Below are 24,501 nucleotides of genomic sequence, written 5' to 3'. Positions count from 1 at the left end.
CAACACATTCAGCAGAAAAACAGTCTTGGGCGTCATATATCTTGACAAGTGTATGTGTTTGTGTGTGTTGTCATTTGTTTGGTTCCACATTTTAATCGCATTCAGCAGGAAAAACAGACATAAGGGTCATAAATCTTGACAAGTGTGTGTGTGTGTGTGTGTGTGTGTGTGTGTGTGTGTGCATTTAGACTATGTGTGTGTTGGTATGTGTGTGTTGTGGCTTGTTTGCGTTCAACTTTCAGCACTTCTGACATTAAGAAGACAGTCACCAGGGTCATAAATCTTGTTGTGGTTGTTCGGGAATTTACACATTTGTGGGTATTTATGTTTTTTGATGTGTGTGTTTTGGTTTGTTTGGTTCACCTTTCAACACATTCAGCAGAAAAACAGTCTTGGGCGTCATATATCTTGACAGGTGTATGTGTTTGTGTGTGTTGTCATTTTTTGGTTCCACATTTTAATCGCATTCAGCAGGAAAAACAGACGTAAGGGTCATAAATCTTGACAAGTGTGTGTGTGTGTGTGCGCAATTAGACTATGTGTGTGTTGGTATCTGTGTGTTGCGGCTTGTTTGCGTTCAACTTTCAGCACTTCTGACATTAAAAAGACAGTCACCAGGGTCATAAATCTTGTCGTGGTTGTTTGGGAATTTACACATTTGTGGGTATTTATGTTTTTTGATGTGTGTGTTTTGGTTTGTTTGGTTCAACTTTCAACACATTCAGCAGTGGGCGTCATAAATCTTGACAAGTGTATGTGTTTGTATGTGTGTGTTGTCATATTTTTGGTTCAACTTTCATCACATCCGGTGGAAAAAACAATCCCTGGGGTCATAAATCTTGACAAGTGTGTGTTTGGGCATTTAGACTATGTGTGAGTTGTGGCTGGTTTGCGTTCAACTTTCAGCAATTCCGACAGTAAAAAGACAGTCAACCAAGGTCATAAATCTTGTCACGTGTGTTTTTGAATTTACACTTTTGTGAGTATTTCTGTTTTTGAATGTGTGTTTTGTCATTTGTTTGCATTAAACATCCAGCATTTCCAGCAGAAAAACAGTCTTGGTGGTCAAAAATCTTGACAGTTGTGTGTTTGTATGCGTGTGTTGTCATTTGTTTGCGTTCAACTTTCAGCACTTCTGCCATTAAAAAGACAGTCACAGGTGTCATAAATCTTGTTATGTGTGTTTGTGAATTTCCACTTTTGTTAGTATTTTTCTTTTTTAATGTGTTGTCATTTGTTTGTGTTGAACTTTCAGCATATCCAATAGAAAACAGTCTCGGGGTTATAAATCTTGACCAGCCTGTTTGTGCATTTACACTGTGTGTGTGGGGGGGGGGTGTATGTTGTGACTTGTTTGCGTTCAACTTTCAGCACTTCTGACATTAAAAAGACAGTCACCAGGGTCATAAATCTTGTAGTGGGTATTTGTGAATTTACATATTAGTAAATAGTTGTGTTTTTTATGTGTGTATTATTATTTGTTTGCATTAAACTTCCAGCATATCTGGCAGAAAAAATAGTCTTGGGGTCATAAATCCTGACAGGTATTTGAAAAACTGAACATAGTTTAGCATGAATCTCGAAACGTGTGTGTGTGTATGTGTGTTTCAGCATTTATACTTATTCTTTGTGTGATGTCATATTTTTGTCTTCAATTCTCAGCATGACAGCCCGAAAAAAAACAGTTATTGAGGGTCAAAAATCTTGGCACGTGTGTGTTTGGGAATTTGTCTTATCATTTTTTGTGTAAAACTTTCAGCACGGAAAAATAAATTAACACAGGTCATAAATCTTGACAAGCATGTTTTTGTGCGAGTATTTTTTTGTGCAAGTACACACATTTTAGTGTGTGTCTTAGAATGTTTTTGTTTTTGGTTTGTTCCGCTGGACTGTCGTGTGGGTTATAAATCTTGACAAGTGTGGGTTTGCGTGTGTATTGTTTATGCATGTACACTTTTGTGTGCGTTTGCATATTTGTCATGTCCTTTTTTGTGTTCAACTTTCAGCATCTCCTCCAAAAATAGAAACAGTCACAGGGGTCATATATCTTGACAAGCGTATGAAAAGTTTGTGGATAGAGTCTTGTTTTGTGTGTGCAAGTGTAAAAATCAGGGGTCACCAACCTTTTTAAGGCTAAGAGCTACCGATTAGCGAAACTAGGCATTTCCAGAGTAACTTATGTTATTACTATGGTATTACTACGTTACTATTATGTTATTACAGGATCGTACTGCAATCACTAGAAGCTGCAGTAGTAGTGTCAATGATTTCTCATGCTAGTTAGATATCACATTTCCTAGAAAATCACAATGACACATAACTAGTAAGCTATTTTCAGAACTGGTTTGCGGGCTACTCAGGTGATCTTGGTGGGCTACCTGGTGCCCGTAGCCCCACCTTGGTGACCCCGGGTGTAAATATACAGTATGTGTGTGTGTTATAGTTTATGACCCAACAGACTGATCATCTCTTCAATTATCTCTTCTTCTTCTCGTTTCTTCTTCATGACTTCCTCCCTTCTTTCTTTTTCTTGCAAAGCGTTTTCAGGTCTTGCTGGTCCCGCAACGTGGACCCTCAAACCTGGACCCGAATTGTACCCGCTCTTGCGGGGCCGGTCTGGACAAAAAGAAGAAGAAAAGGATAAAAAAAATTCACTTTTTTGAATGTTGACTGCATGTCAGGATCTGGCACGCCATCTTTCCCTAGAGGGGAGTGGCAGTACTGCGCACGCCTGGTTCTTATGTTTCGCCTCTTGTCATTAACGGCCACCAGGGGGCAGTGTAAGGAAATGCAGGTGAAAATAAACAAAAAATAATATACTTAGTTTCGGCCAAAATATACTAATATTTGACAACCCTAAACTCGATGCTAATTCTGTTAGCTTCTTGGCAGATTTATGCATTGTCTTCTCGCATGAAGCTAACTTAAGCTAACCTAACCACGTGATGCTAATCACACAACTAAACAGGTTAACTTTTAGTAATGGATTTTTTTTCTCCAGGTGACAAATAATATATGACCAGCCTGAATTTGATGCTAATTCTGTATGCCTCTTAATTGATTTTTTTGCATTGTGTGCTAGCATTAAGCTAAAATAACCTCCTTTTATTGTGTGTAAGTAAGAAACGCGAGGAAAAACACTTGCAAGGCACAGAGTAACCATGTAATGATAATAACAACGGTACCAAACAAAGAGGATAAAGAATATACGACAAGCTTGAACATGATGCTAATTCTGTTAGCCCCTTGGCAGATTTTTGCATTGTCTTCTCACATGAAGCTAACCTAAGCTAACCTAACCACGTGACGCTAAGCACTCAACTAAACAGGTTAACTTTCAGTAATGGATTTTTTTATCCCGATGATAAATAATATATGACCATCTTAAATTTGATGCTCATTCTTAATTTTTGCATTGTGTGCTAGCATGAAGCTAAAATAACCTCTTTTTATTGTGTGTTATATTTTTGTAAGTAAGAAACGTGAGGAAAAACACGAGTAAGGCACAGAGTAACCATGTGATGATAATAACAATGGTACAAAACACAGAGGATAAAGAATATATGACAAGCTTGAACATGATGCTAATTTTGTTTTTGCATTGTGTACTAGCATGAAGCTATCCTAACCGCCTGTTTTCTGTGTTCTATTTTTGTTTTTGCGAATCCAGAACATAACAATAGCAGGGCACAGAGTAACCATGTGAGGATGATAAGCAAACAACACACCGCATGTTTTGTCTGGCAGTGCCTTTTAATATTATATACTTTAAAAACAGCCACAGTGTCATGATGACTAATTAATTTAACTTGTGCCCGCTGCTGGCTTCCTGATTGGTTCCCCGTCCTACTTAAGCTCAGTCCTTTCACTCGCCTGTTGTCAGTCCGTCAGCCAACCTCTGTATCTACAAGGCGAGCGTTTTGACTCCTGCCGGTCCCGCTTTTTTACCCGTTTTACACCCGTCCATTCCTGATTTCCCCATTTGTCTCCGGCTAAGACCTGTTTTTTGACCCCGACCACGTTTTGATCTCCCGTGTCGGAATACGACTCGTTTTTTGACCCCGACCATATTTTGCTCTCCTATCGCCCTGTTTTTCTGTCAACGACAATACGATCTACCACTCCGGAAGATCCACTTTCGCATTCGGAACACGAGCTGATTCTGTGAGCAGCTTGCTCATGTAGGTTTTCGATCAGGGGATGGTGTCATAAGTTTCTTCCATTACCTCATGATGAGGTTTAGAGTTTTTCCTTGCCCTTAAGTAGGCTGTAGCTCAGGGGATGATGTAATAGGTTTCTCCCATTACCTCATGTTGAGGTTTTGAGTTTTTCCTTGCCCTCATGTAGGTTTTAGATCAATGAATGGTGTAATAGGTGTCTTCTATTAACTCATGTTGAGGTTTTTAGTTTTCTCTTGCCCTCATGTAGGTTTTAGATCAGGGGATGGTGTCATAAGTTTCTTCCATTACCTTATGATGAGGTTTTGAGTTTTTCCTTGCCCTCATGTAGGTTTTAGATCAGGGGATGGTGTCATACATTTCTTCATTTACCTCATGTTGAAGTTTTGAGTTTTTCCTTGCCCTCATGTAGGTTATAGATCAGGGGATGGTGTCATAAGTTTCTTCCATTACCTTATGATGAGGTTTTGAGTTTTTCCTTGCCCTCATGTAGGTTTTAGATCAGAGAATGGTGTATTAGTTTTATTCCATTACCTCAAGTTGAGGTTTTGAGTTTTTCCTTGCTTTCATGTAGGTTTTAGATCAGGGGATGGGGTCATAGGTTTCTTCCATTACCTCATGATGAGGTTTAGAGTTTTTCCTTGCCCTTAAGTAGGCTTTAGCTCAGGGGATGATGTAATAGGTTTCTCCCATTACCTCATGTTGAAGTTTTGAGTTTTTTCTTGCCCTCATGTAGGTTTTAGATCAGGGGATGATGTAATAGGTTTATTCCATTACCTCATGTTGAGGTTTTGAGGCTTTCCTTGCCCTCATGTAGGTTTTAGATCAATGAATGGTGTAATAGGTGTCTTCTATTACCTCATGTTGAGGTTTTTAGTTTTCTCTTGCCCTCATGTAGGTTTTAGATCAGAGAATGGTGTATTAGTTTTATTCCATTACCTCAAGTTGAGGTTTTGAGTTTTTCCTTGCTTTCATGTAGGTTTTAGATCAGGGGATGGGGTCATAGGTTTCTTCCATTACCTCATGATGAGGTTTAGAGTTTTTCCTTGCCCTTAAGTAGGCTTTAGCTCAGGGGATGATGTAATAGGTTTCTCCCATTACCTCATGTTGAAGTTTTGAGTTTTTCCTTGCCCTCATGTAGGTTTTAGATCAGGGGATGATGTAATAGGTTTATTCCATTACCTCATGTTGAGGTTTTGAGGCTTTCCTTGCCCTCATGTAGGTTTTAGATCAATGAATGGTGTAATAGGTGTCTTCTATTACCTCATGTTGAGGTTTTTAGTTTTCTCTTGCCCTCATGTAGGTTTTAGATCAGGGGATGGTGTCATAAGTTTCTTCCATTACCTTATGATGAGGTTTTGAGTTTTTCCTTGCCCTCATGTAGGTTTTAGATCAGGGGATGGTTGAAAAAGTTTCTTCCATTACCTCATGTTGAGGTTTTGAGTTTTTCCTTGCCCTCATGTAGGTTTTAGATCAGGGGATGGTGTCATAAGTTTCTTCCATTACCTCATGAGGTTTTGAGTTTTTCCTTGCCCTCATGTAGGTTATAGATCAGGGGATGGTTGAAAAAGTTTCTTCCATTACCTCATGTTGAGGTTTTGAGTTTTTCCTTGCACTCATGTAGGTTTTAGATCAGAGAATGGTGTATTAGTTTTATTCCATTACCTCAAGTTGAGGTTTTGAGTTTTTCCTTGCTTTCATGTAGGTTTTAGATCAGGGGATGGTGTCATAATAGTCTGTGGTTTGCAATAATCTGTGGTCTGTGCAGCCCTTTGAGATTCTCTGTGATTAAGGGCGTCACAAATCAACATTTCTCATTGTGTGCTAGAAAGAACCTAACACAAGCTCCTTTTCCCGTGTTGTTTCATTTCTAGTATTTTTGTGGCTTCAAAATCTCGTATGCACACGAAACCAAACAAAATACACTAGAGGATTGCCGGACCCCCCTGCCGTCTGGGTCACGGCGCACATCATGAGCCGGATTCGGCATTGCTTTAATTGCACAGGTGGGCAAGGCTGGGGGTCAGCCTCCCATGTATGCATGGCTGATATCCTCCGTGCACTTTCAGGTTGTGTATCTGTGTGTGTTACAACAAAAACCTGCAGCTGTTGGGCTGTCATGGCGTCTCCAGGACTCGTGTGCCCTGCCCTGAGGGCTGTGTGTCTGTTGTGTAGGTGTGTGTGCGCACGTGTGTAAGGTACAGGGGCACTGAGGTTTGCTTAGCCCTGCAGGCAGCCATAGGCACACAAAACACACACACACGCGCTCACCGGCACTCATTTCTCATCTTCGTTTGATTTTACAATGTAATAACATTGTTATAACATTGTAATTACAATAGAAAATCCGGCAAGCAGCTCGATTTTGTCAACTTGGAGCCTCAGATTGATTGTTGAGGTCATGGATTGTGATTTAGTGTTTTCAAGATATGTCACAAAAAGTGTATGTCCTCCGTGACCTTTCATGTTTTGTTCAGTTAGTTTGACGACCGACATTTCCTTTCATGATTTTGTCAGTGTCCGACAAATCTTGGTGTTTTCTTTCTATTTGTGTTTTTCAGTTGGAAATAGTGAGTGTTCTCTGATGTTCTTTTAATTATTACTCAAAGGGTAACTTTAATGTGTTGTTCAGTGATTCTGCGTTACGTCAATTCATGTATTTGTGGCAGTTCGTGTTCCAACATATCCAGCATTGTCTTTCTTCCATGTTTTTGTTCGTTTAGACTCTGTGTTCTAACATATCCTTTGCTGTCTGCATTTAATGTTTTGTTAAGTCAGAATAAGTGTTCTATCATTTCCTGCATTGTCTTCTTCAATGTTTTGTTTCTGTTAGATCATGTGACATAAACTCCTGTGCAGTTTGTGTCCTAAGAGCCTGTGTTGTTTTCTTTCATGTTTTTTTTCAGTTAGATACTGCTCACGTTTTTGTTAATAGTTTGTGTTCCATCATACAGCGTCATCTTTTTCTGTGCGTTTCTCTTTAGTTAAAGTTAGTGTTCCAACATATCTTGCATTGTCTTTCTTTCGTGTTATTTCCTGTTAGAGTGGGTTGGTTTCGGAAATGATGTCGTTTTCTTCTCGTGTGAGTATGTTTCCTGCATTTTTGTCCTTTCCTGTTTTGTTTAGTAAGAATTAGTCCCCAAAAAATTATTCCATCCAATTTTGCATCCTCGTCCTTTTATGTTTGGTTCAGTTAGAGTTAGTTAGTGTTACAAAATATCCTGCATCTTTTACTTTCATGTTTTTATACGTTGCGGCTTATAGCTATAGGAACATTAGATAGTTGTTCACTCCATGTGTGAGTATGTTTCCTCCTTCCTCAATCATTCATGTTTTCTTCAGTTAGAGCTAGTGTTTCAAAATATCTTGCATCGTTTGCCTTTCGTGTTCTTTTCTGTTAGAGTGGGTTGGTTTCGGAAATGATGTCGTTTTATTAACGTGTGAGTATGTTTCCTGCATCTTTGTCCTTTCCTGTTTTGTTTAGTAAGAACTAGTAAAACAGTAGGGCAGCACGGCGGCGCAATGGTTAGCGCGTGTGCAGCACAGTTCTGAGGTCGTGAGATCAAACCTCCTGTGTGGAGTTTGCATGTTCTCCCCGTGCTTGCGTGGGTTTCCTCCAGGCACTCCGGTTTCCTCCCACATTCCAAAAACATGTCAGGTTAATTGTCCAGTCCAAATTGTCCCTAGGTGTGAATGAGCGGGCGAATTGTCTGTCCCTGTGTGCCCTGCGATTGTCTGGCAACCAGTTCAGGGTGTCCCCTGCCCACTGCCCGAAGATGGGTGGGATGAGCTCCAGCGCCCCCGCAACCCTACTGAGGATAAGCGGTGCAGATAATGGATGGATGGATAGATATTAAAACAATTTTTATTCCATCCAATTTTGCATGCTTGCCCTTTTATGTTTGGTTCAGTTAGAGTTAGTTAGTCTTCCCAAATATCCTGCATCTTTTACTTACATGTTTTGACCCGTTGCGGGTGATAACTATCAGAAACATTAGATCGTTGTTCATTCCATATGTGAGTATGTTCCCCGCTTCCTCATTCATTCATGTTTTGTTCAGTTAGAGCTGGTTAGTGTTCCAACATATCCTGCATTGTCCACCTTTAATGTTGAATTGTTTTGTACTGCTAGATGATGTTGGATCATGACGTAGTTGTTCTTTCCACACGTGATCATGTTCCCTTCTTTCTTGTGCTTTCATGTTTTGTTCAGTCGAAACCACTTGGTAGACCAACATATCATGCGTCTTTTTATTTAGATCTAGTTAGCATCTCAACATTATGTAGCCGGGATGTGTAGTTGAGCCTGAAGCTTTGATACCTATGAATTCCACACATATTGGTAAACTTTCTTGTTCTGTTCCTGTACACGTATGAGTATGTTTCCTGCATCTTTGTTCCTTCCTGTTTTGTTTAGTAAGAACTAGTCAAACATTTTTTTATTCCATCCAATTTTGCATCCTCGTACTTTTATGTTTGGTTCGGTTAGAGTTAGTTAGTGTTCCAAAATATCCTGCATCTTTTACTTTCATGTTTTGATCCGTTGCGGCTTATAGCTATCGGAACATTAGATAGTTGTTCACTCCATATAGGAGTATGTTTCCTGCTTCCTCATCCATTCATGTTTTGTTCAGTTAGATCAAGTAAGTCTTCCAGCATATCCTGCATTGTCCACCTTTAATGTTGAATTGTTTTGTACTAGTTGTTCTTTCCACGCGTGATCATGTAGCATTCTTTCTTGTGCTTTCATGTTTTGTTCCGGCAAAACCACTTGGTAGACCAACATATCATGCGTCTTTTCATTTAGATCTAGTTAGAGTCTCAACATAATGTAGACGGGATGTGTGGTTGAGCCTGAAGCTTTGATGCCTATGAATTCCACACATATTGGTAAACTTTCTTGTTCTGTTCCTGTACACGGTCCAATACTGATTCTTTTTCTGTAAATGAGTCGTTTTATAAAATCTTTTTTCGTGTGTTGCCAGAACCCGACAGTTTAACACACTTTTCTGCCGTAACTTACTCTCATCTGCCGAACCAAGACCTGGCTCCGCCCCAGCGTGGACTTCCCAGTTTGATTGACAGCGCTCACCTGCCAAAGAAAGAAAAATGAAATATCTTATTTTCCGCACTATAAGGCGCACCGGGTTATAGGGCGCACCCCCCAAAAATAGTTTTTGGTCCTATATTTCCCATACATAAGGCGCACCGGATTATAAGGCGCTACAATGGGAACGTCGACAAAACAGTCAGATAGTTCAGTCCAACTTTTTACCCCCTTAACATTCCCAAAGCTTGCAAAGAAGCAAATACGTGTCGAGAACACGTGCGGATGCGGTGTCCGTACGATGTGACCTGTCACTCAAATGCATCGTTCCATCATTCGGAAGGTTAAAATCTTGGGATTCAAGAAATGCCAATCATTCCTTAGTTTCTATTTTCTTTTTCGCTCGCAACTTTACTGTGCATATGACAATAAACACTTGGAATTGAGTTTAATTTAAAAATAAACACTCCATTCCATCCATTATCTGCACCGCTTATCACAGAAACATCGAGTTCAGTCTGAAACAAGATACAGGGAAAATATATAGCCAGAGTAGCTCACCGAAGTCATTGTGTTCAATAATAATGTGCAACCATGGTCCTCTTATATCTGTGAGTGTAGTAAATCCAGGAGAATAAAATATTTACAAATACAGAATAGTAAAAAATGCTTTCTCTATGCCGTCAACCCAACGTGCTATTCACATTCATCTTTTTCGGCCAATTGCAGGCTTTGTTTTGCCCCTTTAGCCTATGCAAGCCTGTAAATGATAAAAAGGATCCGCCCCCTTTACCTCCGAATAACTTTAGCCGATAGTGACTGATTCGAATGATGATTGACACATTGGTTAGGAAATGAAACGCCGCTATATAAATCCCAGCATACACCGCGGACGACTTCGCCTCCGGGGGAAAATCTAGTCGGCGTCTGCTTGCCTTAGTTGCAAGACTTTGCGACTTAATATTGATCCATACATAAGGCGCACTGTATTATAAGGCGCATGGTCAGCTTTTGAAAAAAATAAAGGCTTTTAGGTGCGCCTTATAGTGCGGAAAGTACGGTAATTCATATAAGAATAATGGTCATAATGGAAAAATACCCGAAGCGCGGCGTAGCGAAGGGCAAAATAATTGCAAAGCGTTGTTTTGTTTGGTCTCCGTGTCGAAAATGCGCACAAACAAGGCAGAAGCGTGACGGCCAAACACGTCAATGGTCACGTAGCGCTTCTTTAAGGGCCGGCTGATTGCTATGCAGCGCCGCGTGCAAAAGCAGACAAAGAATCAAAACAGCTAAAAGTTGCTAAATCGAGACGCTAGCGAAGCTGATTTGCATGAGGAAATAGAAAAGTGAGAGGGGGGGGGGGTGGGAAAAAAAAAGCTCAAATGCGCTAATTCAAGGCTGATGAATCCTAATCAAATGTGACTGATAGTAATTATGCTGATGTTGTTCCCTGGACCTGAAAGTGAGACGTCTGCAAATCCCACCTTGCATTAACACCTCAGGGGGCGAGGGGAAGGGGGACGGAGAAGGGAGGACGAAATGTGCATCCCGAAGAGAAAAACTCCAATCGAGAAGGCTCTTTGCGGAGGATAAGGACCGGGACCCCAAATTAGCATAACATTGATGTTAAAAAGCATTAGAGTGGAAAGAAATGAATTAGAAAATGCTGACGAATCTCCACCCTGATGAAAAAGATATTTAAGAAGTAAATATTCAGCTGAATAATTCGTCATGAAGTCTACCCTGGGATACAGCGACCCCGCTTTACAACGTTTTTTTTGTACTTTAAATGAAATAATCTGCATTTCTATAGCGCTTTTCAAGTCAATGACTTCCCAAAGCGCTTTACAATGTGCTCCACATTTCCCAATAGCGGCCTTGCAGCCATGTAAGGCGCTAACCTGCTTATTGGGGGTATTAGGGGTTCAGTGTCTTACCCAAGGACACTTCGACATGTAACACGGACGAGCCGGGATTCGAACTGGGATCCCTTGATCCCAAGACGAGCGCTCTACCTCCTGAGCTACTGCCGCCCCGGTCCAACATCATTACTGTCATGATTACTGATGCGAGGCACCCTCGGACGCTGATTGGCTCCCTGCCACCTTTTAAACCCCCGGCTTTCTGCTACCGGTTGTCAGACCGTCTGCGAACCTCAGTTACACTAGGCAATGTCACGTACCTGGAACGATCCGATGATCGACGGACAATGGTAGCAGGGGGATGGAAACAGGGAAGTGGCAATTCCGTGTCGAGCGAGGATGGTTGAAGATTGCCAGGTAATACAAGTCGTTAGCCGGGACGGGAGAGCAAGGGCGGTGTCAAGTTCGGAAACAAGGTCGGGTGTCAGGCAGGTAGCGGGGCAAAACAAGTCGGAGATCGGGAAGGCAGAACGGGGCAGAGTCAGGTCCGGAAACAGGTTGGCAACAGGTATCGGGCAGAGAAAAACAGGGCAGGAACAGAGTCTGAACGTGAGAGCCTGCCGAGCTGGGAGCAACGGTTAGCAAAACGATCTGACAGGGATCTCTTGACAGCCGGGGGTTTAAAAGGAGTTCATCAGCCAATCAGCTCTCAGGGCTGCTGGCGCCAATTGAGCAGTCACAGGTGCTCTGAATCGGCAATCATGACAGGCAAGCTTTTTGACTCTGACTCCCGCCCGTTTTTGCTCCCGTCTGTGTCCTGGCTTTTTGACTCGTTTTGGCTCCTGACCTTGTACACTCTGTTTTCCCCGGTTTCTGACTCGCTTTGGCCCCCTGGGAAACGTTACGCTACTGTGTCCTGTTTCCATTCTGGTTTCTGACATTTACCGTAACGGAATTTCCCCCACTATACGACAACAACAAGAAATGATGTATGTAGTGATCGTGTGAATGACAAGTTATGTTTCCGAGATGCCCGTCTGCCATTGGTCGACTTCAAATAAAAGACTGCTCTGCTATTGGTTTGAGTCACAGCATCAAAAACTTTGCAACCCGGTGATGCAGTACTGTATTTTTGTCACAAACCAGGAATGGAGACGGGACCCAATTGCGTTTCGTTTTACTCAGTTTATTTAGAAGGAGGAAAGGACTTGCACCAACGATCCGGGGATCGTCAGTCACGGGTAGCAGATCGATAGGAACGCGGAAGTGGCACTTCCGTGTCGAGCGCAGGCAATGTCGAGAACGAGGAAAAACAGGTCGATAGCCGGGACGGAGGAGCAGAAAAGAGGTCGGCAACGGGAATCAGACAGAACAACAGGGCAGGATAGAGTCAGGAGTCACAAAAGTTTGCTTAGCGTGTAGCGTAGGTTCACAGACGATCCGACAAATGTTGACAGGAAAGCGTCAGTTTAAAAAAGAAGAAGCAGCCAATCAGCGTCCGCGGCTGTTGGCACCAACGGAGCAGACTCAGGTGCCCCGCATCAGTAATCATGACAAATTTTCATATAAAGTATTTATACCCTGTGGGTCCCAAGGCTTGAGTGATCCAAAAGGGATAAGCAAAAACATGATGACCATGGAAAGGAAGCTTATCAAGAAATATGAAGAGGGCACACTAATTGCTACCCTCGCTAGGTTTAATGGTTTTAACTAATCGATAATTGGGACTAAAATTGTATAATTTTTCATTATCATGTATTATTTTGAGTACCAGGGGGTTCAGGATTATTATATGTTCTTTTATACCCCGCTGTACACATAAACACATACATGTCATAGATCAAAGCGGCGCTGCCACGAGCGGCTGCCTTTTCCAGCAGTTGCCCTATTGTTTTATTGTCTGCTCCTATCTTCGGTGTTTTTTTTCCCGTTTTGACAACTACACTCTGGATTACTTCTATCCTATGGACATGGGTTTTAGCACACAAAAATGCGTTAATTCAAGGAATCAACTCCTTGCCCTGAAGAATTCTCGTGCCGGCGTGATGAAGGGGCCTATCGTGGAAGAAGAGCCGGAGCTAGCGAAGCGGCTAGCGGCATTATAAGTCTTCGGTATCATCCGTAATCATGGTAAATGCGAACTCACGACCAAATAAGATCATCGAGTGCTGGTGGAAAACATCGAAGCGCACAGGGAGCGCAGTTGCTGTGTTTTGCGGAAACGTGCCTCACGTTTAGCAGACCGGACGCTAACGTGTAGCCACCCGGAGCTACCCGGAGCTATCCGGCTTCAACGCCGCTAAACAGAGACACGAAAGCCGGGGGGAATCGGAGAGGAGGCGGACTTGCTAACACGAGGTGGTGTATCCCTGGATTTTCACAAAGAAAAGATTTCCATCTGTCGCAGGGATGTCGAACTTTTGGACTAGCGTGACGTCATCCACTCCGCTATAAGCACCCCTTGGGCATCATGTTCATCTGTTAATAAACAACGGGGTAGACTGCTGGAAGTGTGAATTTCCCTACGGGGATGAATAAAGTATCTATCTATCTATGTCATATTCCAGGGCTGCACCATAGTATAATTCAAAACAGTCACATTTTGATAGGTATTATACACATACCTGTCAACCTGTACGTTTTTGCCGTACAAAGTATGTTTATTATGCATTTCAAGACGAAAGAAAAACTGTACGTAAAAATGCAAATTTGTCAATGATGGGTACCATCCGGTATACACCGACTATCACCAAACGGCAAATCAATCAAGTCAAACGAGTTCTCCGCGGTAGCCTCTATCTCGTTATCTTTTTTTGTGTTTCAAACGAAGCGAGCGGTTTGATGCTACTGTGCGCATGCATCTGCCGCCTCGGATTTCATGTGGTAGTTATGTAGTGAAAGGAAGTCCGTCTCTTTTTAGAGAACCCGATTTTTCGGCTCAACTCATTAAAGAGAGCCGGCTCTCAAACGGCTCACTTGCTTTGATGCGTTATATTACGATTTATTATGTTGTTAAAAGAAGTTAAGAAAAAAAGGAAGTATAAAAAGGAGAAAATGAAAAAAGACAGATTTGTGGCTATCCCTTTCATCGCTATATTACCAAGAATAATTTAATGCAGAAAATGAATTCATAATTTGAATAAGAAAATTCTACTTGATTCTATTTGCATTTATTTTTTCCTTCTACAGTGAACGTCCAAGCTACTTAAATTTTGAACTTTTTTTTTATAATAAACCTCATTCATGTCGAGCAACTCAGTATCTCACAACAAAATGTTAATTAACAATATTTATGATGTAACGGAACACATGTACAATAGAACATGTTAAATTAGATAAATATACACGTTTGAAAAAAAAATATGGTGTACGATTATTTTGAATTATGTAAGGGAAAATACGACAGTTTGTAAGGGCATGGAGCCCCGGAGCGCGACAGGTATGTATACAACACTGACTTCTCATTTCAATACAAATATAAAGAAAAGGTACATGCAGAAAAATGTAGGTGTGAAGGGGGTAAAGGGAGAGCCAGGTGCATCATTTTAATCTCCATGACACCAACCTGCTTCTTCTTGGCCATGGTTGTCGTGCTCGTCCTGGCTTCCTTTTGCCTCCGTCCCTCCCCCGGCCTTCCTTCGGGCTGCTTGACGCCAGGAGCCTTGGCCGACCCTCGCCTCCCCGCCGCCGCCGCCCTATCAGTCTCTTTGATCGGTCCGCAGTTAATTTTGGGATTAATAAGCGTGGCGGCGGCGCGGGCGGAGGCGGGCGGCTCTTTTGAGGGATTTGTCGCGGAGCCGCCGACACTTATCTTGGTCATTACGCCGCCAATATTGGATTGAAGCGTTTTAGTATCTGCCAAACACTGGGCCGGCAAGGAGTCTATCGGGGCGACACGCGCCCGGGGATTAAGATAAGGAGCTGCCTCATTACTACGCGCCTCCTCCTGCCTCCATCGCGCGTCGCGGCCTCCGAGGCTCTGGGTTTCCTCACCCGAAGCCTCTCTGTTGTCAGACAAGGCGCCGGAAAGGGGCTCCAGGACAACGGGGACAGAACTCTGGGCCGCTTTTCCTTCTGAGAAGGATCTCGGACCCTCTGTCTTGGATATCTTGCTGGGGCAGGGTATTGAGCCCTGCGGAACTCCTTCATTAATAGAGAATGAGCTGTAGGGAGGTTCTGGGACAGCAAAGAAGACACTGTGGTCCTCTTTGGGGTCTAAGACATCTACCTTCTCCTGGGCTAAGCAACTTTGAGGCCATGCCCTTGGGATATTGCTTGGGCATAGTTTGGAGCCCTGTGGAACCCCATCGTCGATTGAGAAGCAGCTGTAAGGAGGCTCCGAGACATCTGATGTGTGAGGTGTTTTATTTTCGGGGGGAGAGCCCTCAAGTTTGGAGATCTGTGGTGTCTTCTCAATTAATGGCATGTCGTAGCATAGAGGTGAGCCTCGGTAGGATTCACCATACCGAGGTTCCAGGAACCTGCAGACCTCATCCATCTCCAGAAAGCCATCTGGACCTGACGGTCTGTGCGTTTTATTGGGAGGCGGCAGGCTGTAACAAAGCGGCGGACCTAGGTAGACCTCTTCAGTGCAGGCCGGGAAAAGCGTCTCCTCGTCCTGGACATCGGGGCTGGGTATCGGAGACGGCGCGGCGCTTTTGTCGTCGACGCGCTGAGCGACTTCACCGCAGTCGCTGTCGTGGGACGAGAGCGACAGGTAGGCGTAGAAGTCGCCGTTGCGCAGGTGCAATGGCTGATGGGAATGCTGGGTCACCTGAGGCAAGGACAGAGGACACGAAGCTCAAGACAAGAAATTAGCGCGCTAGCTCGCGACCCGCCGAGCGATCGATTCAATTAGAGGGAAGCAGTGAACGACGGCCGCGCCGCGTTTGCCCTTCAAACAAACGAAAAGAGATGCAAAGCTTGGCTAATTAGAAATAACGTCAAGTGCAACCAATACCGTACTTGCTTTGTCAAAAACGGTTTAAATCAGGAGTCAGAAAAGCAACTTTTGTTACTGAAGAGCTACCTTATATAACAACTTATGTTATTATTATGTTACTACTATGTTATTACTAAGTTATTAACAAGTTGTCATTATAAAAGTGGGCTCAGTCAACCATTGAAACATTTACCTTGTTTAAGGGCACTCAGTATTTACATAATAAATAATAAGCTTATTTTAAAAATACTTTTGGAAGAATTATTCATGTATTTAGACAGAAGTCAAGTAAAGTCAAGTTTATTTGTATGGCCCTTAATCACAAAGAGTCTCAAAGGGCTGCACAGACCAAAGATTATTGCAAACTACAGACTATTATGACACCATCCCCTGATCTAAAACCTACATGAGGGCAAGGAAAAACTCAAAAAAACCTCAACATGAGGAAAATGAAGAAACCTTGAGAAGGGACAGTCTCAAGGGGCTGCACAGACCACAGACTATTGCATATCACAGACCATTATGACACCATCCCCTGATCTATAACCTACATGAGGGTTAGGAAAAACTCACTAAACCTCAACATGAGGAAAATGAAGAAACCTTTAGAAGGGACAGTCTCAAAGGGCTGCACAGACCACAGATTATTGCAAACTACAGACTATTATGACACCATCCCCTGATCTAAAACCTACATGAGGGCAAGGAAAAAGTCAAAAAACCTCAACATGAGGAAAATGAAGAAACCTTGAGAAGGGACAGTCTCAAAGGGCTGCACAGACCACAGATTATTCTAAACTACAGACTATTATGACACCATCCCCTGATGTAAAACCTACATGAGGGCAAGGAAAAACTCAAAAACCTCAACATGAGGATAATGACCCGATGACATCACTCGTGAGCTATTTTCAGGACTAGACTGCAGGGTACTTGGGTGTTCTTAGGGAACCTGGTGGCTGCGAGAACCACGTTGGTGACACTTTCTTTAGTATTATATATTACTTATTTAAAACAGGGTTTCAATACTTTTAGACTAATATCAATAAACAGTTGAGTAGTCATCGATACAAAACCAGCTTTTGATGTCTACAGCAATTCTTTTGACAGAAATACCTCCAACTTACTTTCCATTTGAACTGCATGGACTATGGGTTATGATTCATATAACTACTTATAATATACTTATTCTTCTTTGGTGATAACATGATAAGTGCCGCCGCGAGCGGCAGCCTTTGCCGCAGCTCCTTGTTATTTTGCTCTTTTCGTGATTTTTTTGTTTTAAGTGTCTGCTTCTATCTTCTGTGTTTTTCGTCCCGTTTGACAACGACACTTTGGATTACTTTCTATCCTATGGTTATGGGTTTTAACGCACAAAAATGCGTTTATTCGAGGAATCAACTCGCGTGATGAGGGGGGCCGGAGCTAAGGCTAAGCGGCTAGCGGTACCGTCCATAATTATGGTAAGTGTGAACTCTCTACCAAATAAGACCGACAAACTGGCTGTGCTGGTGAAAAACATCAAAGCGTACAGGGAATGCAGTTGCTGTGTTTTACGGAAACGTGGCTCACGTCTAGCATCCCAGACGCTAACGTGGAGCTACCCGGCTTCAGCGCTGTTAGGGCAGACAGAGACACAAAAGCCTGCGGGAAGCGGAGAGGAGGCGGACCCGCTATCTATGTGAACATGAGGTGGTGTAACCCTGGGCGCAAAGATGTCCATCTGCTGCAGGGATGTCGAACTTTTGGCCTAGCGTGTGATGTCATCCACTCCGCTGTTGCTAAACTACAACACAGCACCCCGAGACCATCCTGTTAATCTGTTAATAATCAACACAAGGGATACTGCGGGAAGTGTGAATTTCCCTAAGTTCACACTAGTAGATGAATAAAGTATCCATCTATCTATCTATCTATTGTATTCACACAATAACAGGGCAGCCCCTTTCTGGTATCGCACTGTGAAATAAAGCTGGTATCGGCACCGATACTGACAATAAGCATCGGTACTTGCATATTTCTACTTTTAATGTAGTTCTGTCCAATGTTCATTCTAAGCAGTGGTTTCTCCTTCTGTAATGTCTCATCTCTCATCTCATTAGCTGCACCGCTTATCCTCAGTAGGGTCGCGGGGGTGCTGGAGCCTATCCCAGCAATCATCGGGCAGTGGGCAGGGGACACCCTGAACTGGTTGCCAGCCAATCGCAGGGCACACGGGGACAGACAACTCACTCGCTCATTCACACCTAGGGACAATTTGGACCGGCCAATCCACCTGAAATGCATGTCTTTGGAATGTGGGAGGAAACCCACGCAAGCACGGGGAGAACATACAAACTCCACACAGTAAGTCCCGTAGCTGGATTTGATTTGTATTGTACCAAATGTAAATTTTGTGGGTTTTTTTTTTTTACCTTTTCTTTGATATGCTGAAAGGAGGCGGGGCCTGACTCAGTGTCGGACTTGTTGACGCCTTCTTGCCCGGAAATCTCTTTGCTACGTCGGGCCTCCGAAGTCAAATCCAGAATCTCCATGACAAAGTCGTGCACAGCCTCCCTCCCCTGAGTGGGGGAGTTTGCCGGGGAGGCGGAGGAATGCCGGCAACACTGGGAGCCGTGGGAGCTCTTCCATTTTTTGGTGGGCAGGCAGGAATGCTTGTCTCGGAGTTTGCTCCTGCTCTCCTCTGTCACCAGCGAAGAAAATTTGAACTTCTCCTGGATGGTGATGGCCTTCCTGTCGAGGCAGGAGCGGGCGCTCTGGCATGGTATCTCCCCTTTGAGCTGCCCCACTAAAGAGGAGGTAGGCAGGAACTCACAAGACGGCGAAGATGGAAGTGGGTTCACGCTGTCCTCTGTTTTGGAGAAGGAGTTTCTGATTGATTCTTCTCCACTAGCGAGAACTGTTTCATTCACTCTTTGAGGTTCTCTGGTGCTGAGATGTTCTCCTCTCATGCCGAACGGTTCTCCCCTCGTGGTGAACACCACAGACTCTTCTCGTAAGAGTTCGTCATCTTCATCTCTGCTTTTGGGGCAGCCCTGCTCTACATTCCCGTTTTCAACATCGTCCACAAACTGGCTGATGAAGTTCCTTGCGGTGTTCCTCCGGCCCTCCTCGTCCTTGACTTGCTTTGTGGGGTTCAGGTGTCCCTGCTCAGTGTTGGTCCCACACTGAAGTTCATCCAAAAGTCCAGTTTCAGTTAAGGTGCGCGGAGGTGGTCGCACCCATGCTCGGAGCTCCTTGTTCATGTAGTCCAAGCCCAGCATGTAGGACTCCTCCATAGCTGCCTCGTCATCACAATCCTCATCCTCTTTCCCGGAAGAATCGAGTGACAGCAACTCCTCCTCCTCCTCCTCCTGGACTCCCATCTCCTCCTCGGTAAGAGTGAGGGTAGAAGAGGACAGAAGATCGCTGTTGTCTTCGTCGTCGGTGCAAGCAGAAGTGCAGGAGACGTTTACCACCATGCTCAAGCTAACGGATTCCACCTCCTCCCGGTGACCGCTCCTCTTACAGCACCTCCTGAAGGTGTTCTGCTTTCCAGACCCAGCGTAAGTTTGATCCAAGAGTGGGTTCTTGTGGTTGGGAAGAACGGTGATGTCTTCGGAACCAATCGACGACTCTTCGGCACTGCTCAACTCAGTAAGCGATGCAGAGTTTTCGTTGATGAGTGATGTAAAAGCCTTGTGGGGGCACCGAGACCGACGGCCAGCAACCAATCGTCGGTGGAGAGGAGATCTACTGCGGAGTGTCATGTCCGAAACGCTACGGGTCATCTTTGTTGCTAGAGGACTCTGAATGTTCTCCAGGCGTTTTAAGAGATCAAGGGTTCTCCTGCTCAGTTCTCCAGAAGACAGCTCCCCTTGCGTTCCCTTTTCTGGACCGTCTTTGTTCTGGCACAGGTCAAGCTCCACTAGGCTGATCAGGCTGGTGCTGGTGTCGCCATCTTGGTTTTGACAAACGGCCAAGCCGCTTTCTAGGGAGGCGCTGCGATGGAGGTGCTCTTTGGAAGGAAATAGTTCACAGCCCAGGGACAGCAAGGAGTCTAAGGAAGATCCTGGAGATAAGACAGGACTGGCGGTTGTGTGGCACAGTTCGGGAAGTTTATCTAAACTATGGTCAGGATGATCCTTCATCAAGATCTCAATGTCTTTGGAACTCCCTTTCTCAGTAGTTATTAAGATTCTTTGGATTCTGTCCTTCTCTTGGTCGTCTTTGTGCACTGTCAAACTGGTCACGTCCAAACGTTTATCGCCTAGTATTTCACGGCACATCATATCAACTTCTCCTCCGTCGCTTACAATTCCACTTTCGCTTCCTGAGTGACGGCTGCCGGACAATCGTCCGCTGTCCCTGCTTTCTTCCCTCTGGAGTCTCCTCTCACCACCTCGCTCACCTGGGACCAACCCACCCAAGAGGTCCGGAAGGGACTCCATGGATGAGAAATTTGAGTCCTTACTCAAGCTCTTTTGAAAAATGTGCTGCTTGTTCTTCAGGTGGGGAAGCTCTGGATGTCTGTCCCACTCCACCGTCTGAAGGCTATACACCTGGTAGACAGGTGGGTTTACCTGAGAACTCATCTGAGGAGGGTCATTCCCTGGGATGTCATCCAAAGGTAAACTGTTCTCTGAGCAGGGAAGGTTGTGCGTTAGGTCAGGTTCTGGTATTTCTGAAGGTTCAGTCAGGGTCATATCGGTCTCGTCCCATTCCCATGAGTCATCCGGACCTGAGGCTGCCATAGGACCTTGGGGAGGGGTCACTTGGTGGGGGTCCAACAAGCCTTCATCCAGAAAGTTCCCAGGGACCTGCAGATAAGACAGAATCATCGTTTTGTAAGTAACTAAACCATAATTGATTTAAATTAAGATGGCTTAAACTTAAAGTTAGTGCATGGATTAAATGTTTAACTCAGAGTTAAAGCTTTAACTTTAACTCAAACTGTTAAGGGAAAATTATCATTTTGTATGTTTAATTTGCTTTAATTCGACAGTTAACGTAAGTGTTACAGATTTAACTAAGCGATAATTGATTTAAGTTAAGATGGTTTGAATTTAAAGATGCATGGATTAAAGACTCTGTGTGATACGCCAAGTCCTGTGAATTTGACTGTCTTCGATCCTGTTTTATTTTCGGCCCGATCTGTTTGATTTTGACCACTCTTTAGTCGTGATTTCAATCCACTTCCGCGACCATCGATCCCCGGATCGAGTGTGCGCGCGTTCCTCCTCTCCCTAATAAACTGTGAGTCACGTTACGCGATTGGGTTCTCATTCCTGTTTCCTGTCCTGGTGAGTGACACTTGACTTTCAAACGACGTCTTCACTTCATGTTACAACCATTTAAAACATGACAATCAATGTTCCCTGTAATTTTCCTTACGGGTCTGAGCGTTTACACAAAGTCGGTGAGCAACGCTTGAAACAACAGTGAGCAACAGCAATCCCAAGTGAGGCAACTAAGTCATTATCAAACATGTCCAAAACTTGACATCAAGTTACAGTTTTTTTACAGTTTCCGGCAATGCAAAATCATTTTTCTCTTTTGAATGAATTGACTCATGTACAAAGGTCGTTTGTTCTTACAATTCTTTCACAAGATATCCATTTCTTTTTATTTCCTGATATATTTTGTCGCATAATATTAACATTTTTGGGGAATTATTTAGTCGGTTGTAAGATACAGAACTGTACTTCATCACATTTTTAGTGGAGGTACAATGTTGGCAACAAGATTCACTTGATATTATTGGAAATTATTTGAATGCAACACAAACTTTTTCTTCTTTTTTCCGGGTTTTTTTTCCCACTTTTTTATTTAAATTCCTATAAAAGAAAATCTCATTGTGTTTATTTTTTCCGAGCTGTTACTTTTTTCTTTTTGTTCTCTATTTACTTTTTCCCTTCATTTCTGTTTTTTTTTTCTAAAATGTTCCTTCTTTTTTCTCTTCTTATCCATTTATCCACCTCCTTTTTTACTCCCATTCCCACAATTTTGTGTTCTCTCTATTGCTCTTTCTTTCTCCCTCTCGTTTCCTCCAAGCTCTCTCTTGTCCTCTCTCTATTGATTTCTCTCTTTCTCCTGTGCGGCCCCTTCTCAAGGTTTCTCAAGGAGTTTTTCCTTGCCCTCATGTTGGTTCCAGATCAGGGGATGATGTAATAATAGTCTGAAAAATAGTCTGTGTAATAACCTGTGCAGCCCTTTGAGACTCTTTGTGATTAAGGGCTATACAAATAAAAATGACTTGACTTGACTTTCTTCTCTTCCCATTTCTTTCTTCTCTTTTTACTCCCCCTTTCCCTGTGTCCCTTGTGCTCTCTCTCATTTTCTCTCTCTTTTTTCTCTTTCTTTCTCCCTCTCTTTTCCTAGCAGCTCTCTCTCTCGCCCTCTCTCTATCGATTTCTCTTTCTCCTTTCTTCTCTTTTTCCTCCCCGTTTCTCTGTGTCCCTTGTGCTCTCTTTCCCCCCTTTTTTCTTTTTCTTTCTCCCTCTCTTTTCCTCCCAGCTCTCTCTTTTGTTTCTTTTTTTAATCAGCTTTTCACTACTTTTTCACTTTGGTATTTTTTTCTTTTTTGTTCTATTCCCCCCTCCCTTTAAGTCATTTTGTGCATCATTTTACATAATATTTGGTCATGTTGGGATGAAAGAAGCAAAAACAACCCGAAGAGCCGTTTAGGACCCGAAAGAGCCGGTTCCTTTTAGCGAGCCGAGCCGAAGAAGCCGGTTCTCGACATACTCTACTAACTTTACTCAACTTCGTTTTCCTTCGACTCGACTTTAAAATACCACATTTAGGACACACCGTCAGGGGAACCCGTGTATTTTGACCTTCACGCACTGTAACTTTGACTTGAGTCGCTTCTTAATTACTACGCGCGCAGTTTAGAAAAAACACCGATGACAATGATTCATGAAGTTTCGCCCGGCAACAAAAAAAACAAACGAAAATAAGAAACAATAAAGGCGTTTCTCCGAGTGAGAAGTGAGAAGATCTGAGAAGAGAAAAGCGATGAATAATTCAGAGTCGGACGTAAACACGGCAGCGAAATCCTCGGGCTGGCCGAATGTGCTTAGACGCCGGAATTGTTCACTTGCGCCGACATAATTATACAAATTGATCTTCATCTCGTTAATATGAATGTGGTTCTGTGTGTGTGTGTTGGGGCATATTAGTCATTCATAGCCTATTAATCTCATAAACTAGTTTGGCCGAGTGCGTATGCAAAACGGATTTGTGTGTTTCCGATAAGGCCGACACCCGAGGGCGGAGTTTCCTTTGCTTTCGTTGTTGAAAATGCGGCCCGCGGGCCGGATCGTGCCCACCGAGGGATGGGTTTGGGTCCGAGAGACGACGCTGAGGGGGGGCCCGAAAGAGAAAAAAGAGATGCTGTTTTAAATATGTCCACTGGATGTCGCCAGGGCCGGGCGAGCCTCGATTTCTTTCTCTTGTTTGCTATTTTTCTCTTTTTCTCTCTTCTTATTTCTGTCTCTCTCTTTCTCCTTTTCTTTCGCTCCCTTTGTGTATGTCTTTCTCCCCTTTTTTTCTCTTTTCTTTTTTGCTCACCCTCTTTCTTTCTATTGCTCTGTTTTGCTTCTTATTCTCTCTTTCTTTTTGTCACTTTCTTTTTCTCCCTATCATTATCTTCTCTCTCAGTTTTTTTTCTTTCTTTGTCATGCTCTTTCCCTTATTTTCTCTCACTCTCTCTCTCTCTCTGTTGCTCTATCTTTGTTTCTTTATCTCTTTCTTGCTTTTCTCTCTTTTTATCCCTCTTTCTCCCTTTTCTCTTTCTTTCCTTTTCTCTCTTCCTCTTTCCTTTTCTCTTTGTGTCTCTCTTTACCTTTCTTTATGTTTCTCTCTATCTTCCCTTTATCTCTCTTTCTACTCTTACTTCATTTCTTTCTTTCACTCTCTCTTTGTGCTTACTCTGTCTCTCTTCCTCTCTCACTCTCTTTTTATCTTCCTTTTTTTTTGTTTGTCGGTCTTTCTTCCTTTATTTTTCTTCCTTGTTTTTCTCTCCCTCTTTCTTTTTCTCCCTCTTTCTTTTTCCCTTCTTTTGTCCCTCTTTGCTTTTCTCACTTATTATCTCTCCCTCTTTCTTTTTCTTTCTTAATTTTCTCTCTCACTCCGTCATTTCGCTCTCTCTCCGTCTTTTTCACTCATTTCTCTCTCTCTCTCCTTCATTTCTCTTCATTCTTTTTCTCAAATTTATCTGTCTCTTGTTTTCTCTGGATTCTTACTCTCTTGATCTTTTTCTCTTTTGCAATATTCTCTTTCTTGAAATTTGCTCTCTATCGCTCTCTCAAATGTTTGTCTCTCTATGTCTCCTTCTCTCTCAAAATGCTCTTTTACTCCAATTTTTTCTCCACTCGATATTCTTTATCTCTTTCTTTATGTTATGATATTCTCTCTCTTTTGCTTCTCTTTCATTAAATCGCCTTCTCTCTCTCTCTCTCTCTCTCTCTCTCTCTCTCTCTCTCAAAT

At 43.1% G+C, this 24,501-nt stretch overlaps 1 protein-coding gene across 1 annotated transcript in view; it reads right to left on the bottom strand.

Moving 5' to 3' along the window:
- Positions 1-1,714: 1,714 nt before the first annotated feature.
- Positions 1,715-24,501, bottom strand: part of akap6 (A-kinase anchoring protein 6) — a 147,195-nt gene continuing 124,408 nt past the window's right edge. Inside the window, exons 20-23 of the mRNA XM_088354684.1 lie at positions 18,444-20,828; positions 14,653-15,861; positions 9,202-9,270; positions 1,715-2,616 (exon numbers count right to left, since the gene is read on the bottom strand). Coding sequence (XP_088210810.1) covers positions 2,575-2,616; positions 9,202-9,270; positions 14,653-15,861; positions 18,444-20,828 — 3,705 coding nt within the window. The 3' untranslated portion in view covers positions 1,715-2,574. The remainder of the gene's footprint in view (positions 2,617-9,201; positions 9,271-14,652; positions 15,862-18,443; positions 20,829-24,501) is intronic.

This window comes from Urocampus carinirostris, chromosome 15, assembly GCF_059441175.1.
Source record: "Urocampus carinirostris isolate Australia breed hairy pipefish chromosome 15, RoL_Ucar_1.0, whole genome shotgun sequence".
In the NCBI taxonomy this organism is placed as follows: Eukaryota; Metazoa; Chordata; class Actinopteri; order Syngnathiformes; family Syngnathidae; genus Urocampus; species Urocampus carinirostris.
This window is presented reverse-complemented; position numbering and strand designations above follow the sequence as displayed.